This window comes from Acomys russatus, chromosome 7 (genome assembly GCF_903995435.1).
Source record: "Acomys russatus chromosome 7, mAcoRus1.1, whole genome shotgun sequence".
Classification (NCBI taxonomy): Eukaryota; Metazoa; Chordata; class Mammalia; order Rodentia; family Muridae; genus Acomys; species Acomys russatus.
Window position 1 is genome coordinate 16643210 of NC_067143.1, and position 12019 is coordinate 16655228.

General features: G+C 42.9%; 1 protein-coding gene across 1 annotated transcript in view; it reads left to right on the forward strand.

Annotated features, from left to right (window-relative positions):
• Positions 1–12019, forward strand: part of Atp10a (ATPase phospholipid transporting 10A (putative)) — a 173853-nt gene that overhangs the window by 145808 nt on the left and 16026 nt on the right. The window contains exons 11-13 of the mRNA XM_051148651.1: positions 2151–2254; positions 2700–2826; positions 6660–6844. Of these exons, the coding sequence (XP_051004608.1) occupies positions 2151–2254; positions 2700–2826; positions 6660–6844 (416 nt within the window). The remainder of the gene's footprint in view (positions 1–2150; positions 2255–2699; positions 2827–6659; positions 6845–12019) is intronic.

A 12019-nucleotide genomic window follows, 5' to 3' on the forward strand; every position in this document is an offset into this window, starting at 1 on the left:
TTAGTACGTAGGCAACAAAGGGAATGAATTGCTGTAGAAGCTTTTTGCCTGACTACGACCTCACATGCACTGAGAATGTTATGGCTTTAACCTGAGTTAGCAAACCTGAGCTTTGGTCCCAGATATGAACAGACTAGTGGGTACCCTTGTTCCACAATGTAATCTCCCTAGACTCCCAAGATCCTCAGAAATGGTCATGTGGACCATTCCCAACCTCCTGTATTCTCTACCAGACCACAGATCCAACCCAGCATTCATAAAAACAGGTCCCCCAAGGCCCAACACTATGTTTTCCCTCTGACTGCCTTGCCTTGGGGCTGTAAGAATCTCTTCTAGAAAGCTGCCTGACAGTGTAGAAAAGTTTTCTTAAAAAGTGGTAGCCTTGAGTTCTTGTGTCTGGGATGAGGGTAGACCAGTGAGCAGTTTTTAGTGGGCAGTGCACATGCTTCTTTCTGCCAGGCCCTGTGTAGATAGCCCTTAGTGTCTACCCACACCAGAAATGGATGCCTATGGCCACCCCTATCTCTATTTATTCCAAGTCTTAAATAACCTAGCTGATCTTAAATTCAAGTAGTTTTTTAAAAAAAGATTTATTTATTTAGTATACAGTATTCTGCCAGCATGTAACACCTAAAGGCCAGAAGAGAGCACCAGATCTCATCTTAGATGGTTGTGAGCCATCATGTAGTTGCTGGGAATTGAACTCAGAACCTTTGGAAGAGCACGCAGTGATCTTAACCTCTGAGCCATCTGTCCAGCCCAAGTAGTTGTTGTTTTTTTTCTTCCAATAACTGTCCTACTTGCCTCTTCTACTGAGCCATCTGCCCTTCTTCAGGGACAACTAAAGAGCTTGGTGGTTTGTATTTTAATTTTAAAGCCAAATCAGTGACCAGAGGCTCAGAAAGCTTTCCAGAGTGATAAGAAACCAGCATAAGGCAGTCAAAATAAGGTGCCTTTGAATTTGTCTTTCAGTAAATTTAAAGACTAAAGCTAAATAATCCAGGACAACTCTTCATGCTCATTACTGAGCATAAGAGGCCACCTTTAATAATGGGCCTGCCAAGACTTAAAAAAAAAAAAAAAAAAAATGTATTAAGTATACAATGTTTTGCCTGCATGTATGCCTGCAGACCAAAAGAGGGTGCCAGATCTCATTATAAATGGTAGTGAGCCACCACGTGGTTGCTGGGAACTGAACTCAGGACCTTTGGAAGAGCAGGCAGTGCTCTTAACCTCTGAGCCATTTCTCCAGCTCCTGCTATAGGGTATTGCTTGTCTGTTTATGTTCAGCTTTGTACTTGAGAATAAGATTTCCCACCCTATCTGTCACCTCCTGTATTGCTGGCCAGGTCCAGCTTGTCATGAGTTGAACCTGAATAGTAGACAAGTTTTCCTCTATCCAGAGGTCTCAAGATTCAGAAATGCTAGAGATAGAAAATACAATATATAGACTGTTCTGTTACATGTAAATTTCAAATACAGGGTGAGTGTGCTTGTGGCTGCGTGTGTGTGTGTGTGTGTGTGTGTGTGTGTGTGTGTGTGTGTGTGTTAGGAAAAGTTTTACCACTGTTTGGGCATCTTTTACTGACAGAAGGGGAGGTTGTGTGGAGAGAAATGAGGCATTGAAGTTCAATTTTTCATAAGTAAGTTGGTATACACATCTATTTAATAGACGGTAGAAAAACATGTCAAGTCATTTTTGATAAAGTTTTTTTTCTCCTGTTTCTCAAAGTATCTCATGAACAACCTCAAACTTGTGTTTTGATGAGGTCCCTTTATTAAATTAACAGCAGGCTGATTTCTATGACATTTGCACACCATTTGTAATCAATATGCCAGGCACTAGGAAGGCTCTCAGGGAGCAACTCTGCTGGGATGCTTTCTTTCTTTCTTTTTTTTTTTTTTTTTTTTTTTTATTAATTTATTCTTGTTACATCTCAATGTTTATCCCATCCCTTGTATCCTCCCATTCTTCCCTCCCCTCCATTTTCCCATTATTCCCCTCCCCTATGACTGTTCCTGAGGGGGATTACCTCCCCCTGTATATGCTCATAGGGTATCAAGTCTCTTCTTGGCAACCTGCTGTCCTTCCTCTGAGTGCCACCAGGTCTCGGGGTGCTTTCACTCATTCTGCTTGTACTCTGACCTAGATGACGCCAGAGGAAGGCATCAGAAAAAGATCCGGAGTAAAACACAGAATTACCTCAACCTTTATGCAGTGGAAGGCCTGCGCACCCTGTGCATTGCCAAGAGGGTGAGTGAAGGAGCCTTCATGAGGGTTAGTGAAGGGGAGCCTTCATGAGGGTGAGTGAAGGGGAGCCTTCATGAGGGTGAGTGAAGGGGAGCCTTCATGAGGGTGAGTGGGGGGAGCCTTCATGAGGGTGAGTGAAGGGGAGGGGGAGCCTTCATGAGGGTGAGTGAGGAGAGCTTTCATGAGGTTGAGTGAGGGGAGCTTTCATGAGGGTGAGTGAAGGGGAGCCTTCATGAGGGTGAGTGAGGGGAGCCTTCATGGGTGTGAGTAAGCAGCATCTTCATGAGGTGAGTGAGGGGAGCCTTCATGAAGGTGAGTGAGGGATATCTTCATGAGTGTGTGTGAGGGGAGCCTTTAGGAGGGCAGACAGACACTGCCAACTCCCCCCCCCCCATCTGACTCCTAAGGTACAGCACCCAGTGCAGCACTCAACCATGTGTCTCCATAGGTTCTGAGCAAAGAAGAGTATGCCTGCTGGCTACAGCGCCACATAGAAGCTGAGGCATCTGTGGACGGCCGTGAGGAGCTCCTCTTCCAGTCTGCAGTTCGCCTGGAGACGAACTTGCACCTGCTGGGTAATTAACTTTCCAGATGCCTGTTGTATGGGGCAGTGCTGGTTGCAGGGGTCCTAGAGCGAGTAGTGAAATGGCTGCATCTCTTGCTCTGGACTGTGCTGGGCTTATGTGAGGAACCACCTGGCTTGAAGCTAGCTTCTCCCCAGGTTGAGAGGAATGTTTTCTGTAGGCTTTTTCCATGTGCCACATAGGTGCCAAGCACTCTAGGTTGGCTGTCTCCTTGACTCCTTTGTGCCATACTCTCCAACCAAAATGGCTAGGAGGAGCAAGCCTTTCGATAATAGATAGCTGGAAAGATTTCAGCCCCTCTGGCAGCCTATGTGAACATTCATGGAAATGCTGAGTTTTGCATTTCATAAATATTTCAGATTCATTTGGGATGAAAAGAAAACGGCTCATATTTCCTCCTTTGTCTCTATTTGCATCTAATAAAATCTAATTAATCATTAGGAAGGCATGAAAGTATTTATTACTTTGGTACCTATTTGAATATTTAATTTCTCAAAGTTGTAACATTTCAAAATAGTGAGTAAGTTCAGTTGAGTATTTCTTTGCTGTGTATATGATGTCTGCTCACAGAAAAACTGGCTGTGACAGTAAAGGACAGCCCCTTTTGTGAAATGTTATTCAGATTCCACTGGGCTCCCATAAAGCTCCAGGCAGTTCATCTTTTCTTATTTAACAAAGGACACACTCCCTTGTCCTCATTTTCTGGCAAGACAATTGGGAATCTATATTTCTATATATACATATCTCTTTTAATAGTTACTGTTAATATTTAATGGCATAATGTGCTCTAGACAAAGCACCACCACATGCTTTGTCCATTGTGTCTGATAGATCACATCCTACTCAGAAAGCTGCAGGACTTGGAACTGAGAGACATAGTGAATGCTGTCTCTAGTAAATTAAATGAAGCCCCGTGAAAGCCTTTCTGCCTATATTAGGTCACTGCTTTGGCTACTGGATTAGAGCTGCTCTCATAATGAAACCCCGTCTTCAGAAAGCAAACAGCCAGATATGATGGTGCATGCGTGTTAAGTCCAGGATGCAGAGGTACAGGCAAGAGGCTATGAATTTGAGAGTAGCCTGGGCTACCTAGAGGAACCCAGCTTAAAAAAGAAGAAGAAAAAAAAATCAGACATTAAAAACCCAGAAAGGGCTTTTCTGGAATGCTCTTTATTGATGGCTAGAGTGATAAGAGGGAGCGTGCCCTGCTGATTTCCCTAGACCTCCTGCCCAATGTCTTTGCTCCCAGGCGCTCTCTTTTCATGGCTGATGTGGGTGAGTGGTGAGGGGGGTATTTCTTTTAGATAGTGCTAACTCCTCAGATGGAGTTTAGTTTGCTTCCTGGTACATTCTTGTGGTAGGTGTTGATCCCACTGTAAAGCAAAGAACATGGAATCCCTTTCATTTCCCAGGTCATGGCCTCGTGGCTGTAAGTTGCTTCACTGCCCTTTCCCTACCATCTGTCTCCTCTCAGTTTGGAGTTGCGGCTTGGTTATCCAGGCCAGGTCCTGACACTTACTAACCAGGGAAGCTCGTACAATTTTAGTCTTTGCATCCAAGTTTCCTTATCTCCCATACAGGCAATAGTAACTCCAGCATGCAAAGGCTGCTGCCGGGGTGGAAGGAGGAGCTGGCATGAAGCACGAGCTGTGGTAGGGCATGGGCTCTAGCTCTCAGCCCCTGGTGAGCTGATGAATCTCATGTGATTGTGTCCACACGCCCTGAGATGGCCTGACTGCTCTGTTTTCTGCAGATCGTCTCTGGCAGCTGGACATCCACCACTTCCCTTCTTTGTGATGTCTGTGTTAACATACCCCAAGTTAGAACAGCCACACAGTAAACCTTAATCTCACACTGAAGGTGAGATCAACTCACCTTTCGGTCTTCTGTATGAATTCACAGAAATAGGCAAAATCCAGCAGATCTTCCTTGTTCTCGAGAACCAGTTGTTAACCACTCTGTACCGCCTATCACTTGGAAATTTTTATGTTTTAAATGATGGAACCTAAGCTTTAAAAAGAGCTACCCAGCACAGCGTTATCAAGGGACGAGGAGTTCAGGAAGTGTCCAAGTCTGCACACATCTCTGAGAAAGATGAAAGGGGCAGATTATATCTTTAATATTCCAAGTCAAATTTCTATTTCTAAAAGTCGTTGAATTTAGGTGATTACGATAATCTAAGAGAACCACAGATAACAGTTCAGCAGGAAGGGTCACTTTTATACCGGGTTCTTAAACTGCTTTCTCTGGGCAAGAAACAAAGTTTAACTATAGCATTCTGCTCGTTTCCCCCCAGAATTTTGCTGATTTGTTTAAATGTCATCTGAAACTGCTCCAGTCCTTTCCCCTTCTATCAGAAGCCACCTGACACCTGGGTATTATACTGTGGGTACGTGGAAGACTGTAGAACCAAATTAGTACTTCCATGCATCATGGGACTTTCCTTCATGGGCCTAATCTAAACATAGTCACCTCAAAGCCCCGCCTCCTAACACTGTCACATTGGGAGTCAGGACTTCCATCTGTGAATCTGAAAGCACTGCTGGCAGCTGGGGACACAGACATGCAATCCATAGCAGTGCCCTCTCCTCCCCCCAGCACAGGGAGCTTGAAGGAGGAATGGCAAGGAGCCTCAACCAGGGCTGGAGCCTAGGAAGTCATGGCCTGCAGCTCACTCTTAGAGGTAGGAAGACAGAAACCATCTTAGCGGGATATGTGTGCTGTGCAGATGAACAGTGAAGGCAGGATTGGGCACATTTTAGCCCTGGATACAGGCTGCTTATTCTACACCCACAATTCTTAGGATAAGAAGAATTGTTTTGGTTTTTGAGTGTTTGTGCTTTTTAGTACATACACAGGGACTGTGACCTTACATTTTGTATACCTTACACCTTATGCATAGCCTGGAGGTGGTTTCAGATGATTTCCTCCACCCTTGTGCTTTGATTTTGATTTGGGATCATGTTAGATCTAAAAGTTTTAGGATTCTGGAACATTTCAGATTTCATCTTTTTCAGCTTAGAGATGTTCAACTAGTCACATATTTTTCCAAGCGTAATGAAGTCAATAAGGGGAATTTACATCTTCAATTCTCTATGTTTGTGGGAAAAGCATTCGTGATGATGTTTCTTTAAAAAACTAATGAGTCTTTCTGCACCATCCATTTGGATAACAAATGGCTGACATGGTTGAGAGCAAACATTGAATTTCATGAGTGGAAACTCTCTGGGGGATAGGGGATCGGTAACTACTAAGACTTTGCTTTTAATCTCTTGGGCATATGGTAATTTCCTCCCTCCACGGTCTGTGTTCTCAGAATATATGTAAAGTTAGCTGCTTGTTAGTCAGAAAGATTTCAAGGTACGCTTTATGAGTGCACATAATTATGTTAGGTAACTTGTATTTGTTTCTCCTACAAATTCTTTTTTTTTTTTTTTTTTTTTTTTTTGGTATTTTTTGAGACAGGGTTTCTTTGTGTAGCCTTGGCTGTCCTAGACTTGCTTTGTAGACCAGGCTGGCCTCAAACTCACAGCGATCCGCGTGCCTCTGCCTCCCGAGTGCTGGGATTAAGGCGTGCGCCACCCCGCCCGGCCTCCTACAAATTCTTGACTGAGTCAGGTCAACAGTGTCCAGCACAGTCCTGAAATGGTAAATCATTTTAGCTTGCTTCCAGAGGGACTTTTCACCACTTAGTGTCATCTGGCAGGTGAGCCCCAGGAGAGTCTTAGGTAGTTGGTACTGCCACACCTGTCTTTGGTAGGTTTGGTCCATGGCATTTGGAGTTGTGAAGATGAACTCACAGGAACTGTCATGTGTTTAACCAGGTGCCACTGGGATTGAAGACCGCCTTCAGGATGGAGTACCTGAAACCATCGCTAAATTACGACAAGCTGGCCTGCAGATTTGGGTTCTCACAGGTGACAAACAAGAAACAGCCATTAACATTGCATATGCCTGCAAACTGCTGGACCATGGTGAGGAGGTCATCACACTGAATGCTGAGTCTCAGGTAGGTGGCTTCCAGAGAGTCTTTGTCCTGTCCCAGGGTGGCCTTTAAATCCTGAAGGCTTCCAAAATGGAGCTTTGTTGGAAAGCCACCAAGGCCTTCACCTCTGGTGCCCACTGTGAGAAGGCTACTTACCCCCTGCATCCCTCTTAGCATGTGTGCTATTTCTGAGACTTGGGACATTCTTATCATTGCCTTGTAAATGTTTTTTATAAACATATATAAATAGTATTTAATATCAAATACTAAATATTTAATATTTTAAATATTTTATATTTATAAATATATAAATATTTTATATTTAGAGATTATAATATAATTATATCATTTCTTTTTCTTCCTTCCCTACAAACACTCCCATATACCTCCTCCTTGTTCTCTTTCAAATTTAGTGCCCCTCTTTTTAATTAAATATTTGTTAATTATGAGTGCTCCCACTTAGGCCTGCACAGACTGTTACACCAACCAAGGACAATGCATCCAAAGAACCTAGACCCTCTGTTCATAGCTAGTCAATGGACAGCTCATTCTCCATGGTTGTGGGGGGTGCAGGGACTGCCTCGGACACGAACTCTAGTGCTCCTGATTTGTTACCTCCCCCTTGGCAGGGAGCCCATGTGGGCACACAGAGGAAGCAGATGCAGACTATCCACATGAGACCTGATATGTTGTGGTCCAACTGTGGGGGAGGAGGGATTCCCTGTCAGAGATCTAGGGGAGGGGATATAGGGCAGAAGAGGGAGGGAGAGTGGGAACAGGAAGATATAAGCAAGGAGATAACATTCAGGATGTAATATGAATAAATTATAATAAATAAATTATTTTTAAAAGGAAAAAATAAATAAATGCTTCCACTTTCAGCATTCTTTGGTTGCCTATATTTCTTTTTGTCTGATGAGGCTTCCTAGGATTTCCTCCATTCCTGTTAGCTTGCCCTTATTATCTGTTGGTAAGACTTCATAGATGTAGCTTCTGACATGTATAGGAGAAATAATCTCAGCAAATTCCATGTTCCTGTGGCTCTTATGATGGCTCTGCCATCTTTTCCCTATGATCCCCGTGCCTTAGGTTTCAGAGTTGTGTTATAAATATATCTGTTGGTACTGGGCTTTACACCTCTGCATTTTCATTGGCTAAGGTTTTATGTATGCTAAGGTCTTTATTTATTGCAAAGAGAAGCTTCCTTGATGAAGGGTGTGGACTACACTTATCAGGCTGGACTCTGGAGAAGGATGTCTCCTGGGTGGAGAGGTTGCATCTGGGATTTCTTAATACCAAAAGAATCCACATTTGGTCTTTATTAATGTAAAGTTTACCTTTTTCATATCACTGGATTTAAAAAAAAATGAGATCCTACATGTCTATAACGTAGAGCCAAGGCAGTGATTCACTTAGCATGAACTTCTCTAGTTTCATGAACTGCCTCTCACCACTTCACTGGTCTAGCCACATTTATCTGCTTAAATCCTCAAGTATGCAAGGGTTGTCTACTCCCAGCACCTCCCTGACCTAGAATCTGATTTCTCCCAGGAGCTCCACTTGAAGTCTCTTCAGGCTATCCACAGCGTGTTTGATGAAGCCTAAGTCTTCCTCCATGTGCATAGCTCCTCATCTCCCTTCCTAGGGGAGCTCAAACCTCTATGGATGTTCAAGGCTTTCTTCTAGTTCCACAGCCAGATCATCAGCTGTCCAGTCCTCAGGACCCTGCCCCTAAGAGCTACGTCTTCATAGTCTCTCCTTGCTATCTTGATGTTTGTGGGTCTTTTGTGACACTGCTTCTCTTATTTATGATATTGGTGTTTTGTGTCTGTTCCTTGATTTCTTTTGATGCCAGTCTATGAATTATACTGACTCTTCAAAAACAAGAGTGGGGTTGTCTTGATTTCTTTTTTTTGTTGTTGTTGTTGGTTTATTTTCTTTTCCATTTTGTTGATGATCTGAGCTTTCTTCTTCTTCTTCTTCTTCTTCTTCTTCTTCTTCTTCTTCTTCTTCTTCTTCTTCTTCTTCCTCTTCTTCTTCTTCTCCTTCCTCCTCCTCCTTCTTCCTCTTCCTCTTCCTCTTCTTCATTGTCATCATCATCATCCTTCTTTTCATCCTCTTCTTTGTCCCGTGCTTGTTTTGTTTTTATTTCCTTGTGCTCAAATGTTTTTCTCTTCTAGTATAAGTAATATAATTGTTTCACTCAGGACTATTTGTCTTTGCCTCACAATGTTGAAGTGTGCTTTCAGTTACATACAGATCACAATTTTAAAAAAAAACAAAACATTTCTTATGTTTCCTTTCCAGTCTGTGAATTATTTCAAAGTGTTTTGTTTCATTTCCAAGTATTTGGAGGTTGTCTTGTCACCTTTCTGTTACTGATTCCTAGTTTGATTCCAACATGGTTAAACAATATGTTAGTTAGTTCATTGAACTTTCTTAGTTTTTCAATAACCAAAGGAATGGTCTATATTGGTCTGCATTGTGTTGGGCTACCTGCTGTCTTCTCCAAATTCAGTGCCATTCAGTTGGTAAATGGGATGGTTCTGTTCTTGTGTCTTAAGGGCCAGGAGACCGGAGCTCCTGAGTATCCTTGGCTCCCCACTTACCTTGCGTCTGAAGCAATTATCTTAGGGAAGATCCACAAAAAATGCTATTGCTTTCCTACACCTTCCTTCTGGAACCATGTCTTTACTGTACTGAAGACTGAAGTGACAGTTGTTTCCTTTCAGCACTCTTGAGTATATTCCACTTGCTTCCAGACACATGGTTCCAAATGAAGTCACAACTGCCCTTGAACCTTTGCTGCCTAATAACCAATGGCTGTTTCTGTGTGGCTGCTCTTAGGATTTTTTCTTTGTCTTTTGTTTCAAGCAGTTGGATCATGGTGTGTTTGTGTTTCAAGGCCACTCACTTTTATCTGTTATTGTCTCTTTACTACTAAGCCTATATAGTGAGGATTTTAGAGAATAAACTCAATATATAGAGTTTGGTTTTAGCTTTACAAATATGATTGGGAAAGTCTTTGGAGCATTCCTATATCATACCTAATTTCTATTGATTAGCATCTCACAGGAGCATAGCACATCTGCTATACCACAAACTAATATTAGGACGTGATCTAACCAAAGCTCATGCTACATTGCACTGTTTTACCTGGCTTCTCCCATCCTATTTTAGGATTTCATATTACATCTGGTCAAAGCTCTCTTGAACGTCACTGGCTGTGACAGTTTCTCAAACTATCTTTGTCTTTCATGTCCTTGGCAATTTGAAGAGGACTGATAAACTTGTTTATAGACTGATTTGATCTTTAGGTTTATCCGATTGTTTTGTTATTACTACAGTGAAGCTGTGGATTTTGTGTGGAGGTTGTGAGGTACCAGTATTTTATCAAATCATATAGTCATGCCATCATGTTGGTAATGACCTAGTACTTGCCCCCTGTATCCCTTTTACAAGAAATACAGCTCCCCGTACCCCTACTCTTTTCTATCCTGAACTCTTTGGAAATAAATCCTGTGAACACACACACACTTAATGAATGTGGGGCTGCAGTCCATCCCCTTGAGGGCAGAGATTCTATGTATTTAGAATTACATCTGCATTTCTACAGGGTCTTTCTGTATATTGCTCACAATCTTTCCTCAAAAGCTGTTTTGCTACTGATTTCCAGAACGCTAATGCTTGCTTGAAGCTGTTCATGCTGGCTTCTGTAATGTCCCTACTAGATTATTCTGGTGTCAGGGTTACCGTCTGTGTATTGTGCTTTTCCACAGGAGCTGAGATTTCCAGGTTCTTCTGACACTGAGCTTTGGTCATATGCCTTATATCTATTATTTTATGACTCTCACCCTTTTTTTTTTTATTCCTCTGGAGTATGGAGGATTGGATCAGGTAGCCCTGTTGGATTTGGACTCACCTTCTGGATGAGTCATTTGCTTAGCCTTTGTCTGCTTCCCGTGTCGATCTTTGTACATACTTCTGTTTCGAGGTCAGTTTGAAGCAGGGTGGTGTCTGTACTGGAGTGTCATTCTCTAGAGTGTTGCTGACCCCTCAGGGTGATGCCTGTGTGTGCCCAGCATATAATGAACCCATGGATTCATAAATAGCATTATAGGGCCAGCTAAAGTATCTTCTTTTACCATCTGTCCAGTATGTTCTAGTTTCCCATGTCCACTTTTCTGCCCTCTGGTGAGAAGGCCAGGATGTGTGTTACTATTTTCTGTGTCCTATTTTCCTCCCTGTTGACCTGCATACAATGGCAGGACAGAGAAAAAAGGCAATTATAATACTGCTGCTTTGACACCACAGCACCTATGAAAGGAGGCAGGTGCCATTCCCTCTGAGTCTTCATCCCTAGATGAAGACCATATTGGCTGCCAGCAGAGCAAAATCTGCATGGTGGGACTAGAAGAAAACAGTTTCCTCATGTTTGGTCTGAGCATTGGGAGTACCCTTCCTTCCTCCTGCAGCCAGAGCTCAGAGTTTCTTCCAGAGCTCCTGGACTTTGGCATCCATTTTTGATAACTTGGTCCCTTGGGGCATGGCAGAGGCTTCTGGGGTAAAAATGCAATATTTGCCACTCTTTCGTTTCCTTGTTATGATAATCTCCTTTCCCTAGCCAAATGTTATTATTTTCTTTCAGGGCTCATGAATTCATGTTCTGTGCACCTGGTCATGTACAATAGCTGCGTCAGGGGAGGGTGAGCATCCTTCATCTCACAGTGAACTAGCTACACTGATGCTTTATAATAGGAACAGGGGCCTCAAGGCATTTCTACATCCGTATTATTCTTAAGTGTTCCCCAGTTTGTAGAATGCCCTCCTCCAGCAGAGGTTTCTATCTCCAGTCACAAATCTCTATGTCTCCCAATTGTGACTGACACTGGTCATGTCTAGGGACCAGTTTTTACCTCCAAGTCTTCCTAAGGGCCACTGGCAATCTCTTTTCACATTTATTAGTTTCTGAACGTAACAGTCTTCGGTAAGTGTTGATTGGCCACAGCTTGGTGTCCATAGTGTGTTGTCAGGAACTAGGCTCTCGTCCAGTGGGTTGTCTGACTACAGGAAGACAGGAGCCTTTCAAACTTCACCAGGATGTGTTTGTTCCTAGAAATGAGCAGCCTTTTTGGTCTCTGCCAAAGTTCCCAAAGTATATTCTTATCCAACCTTTCATTCTCTTCATTCTCTCAGGAA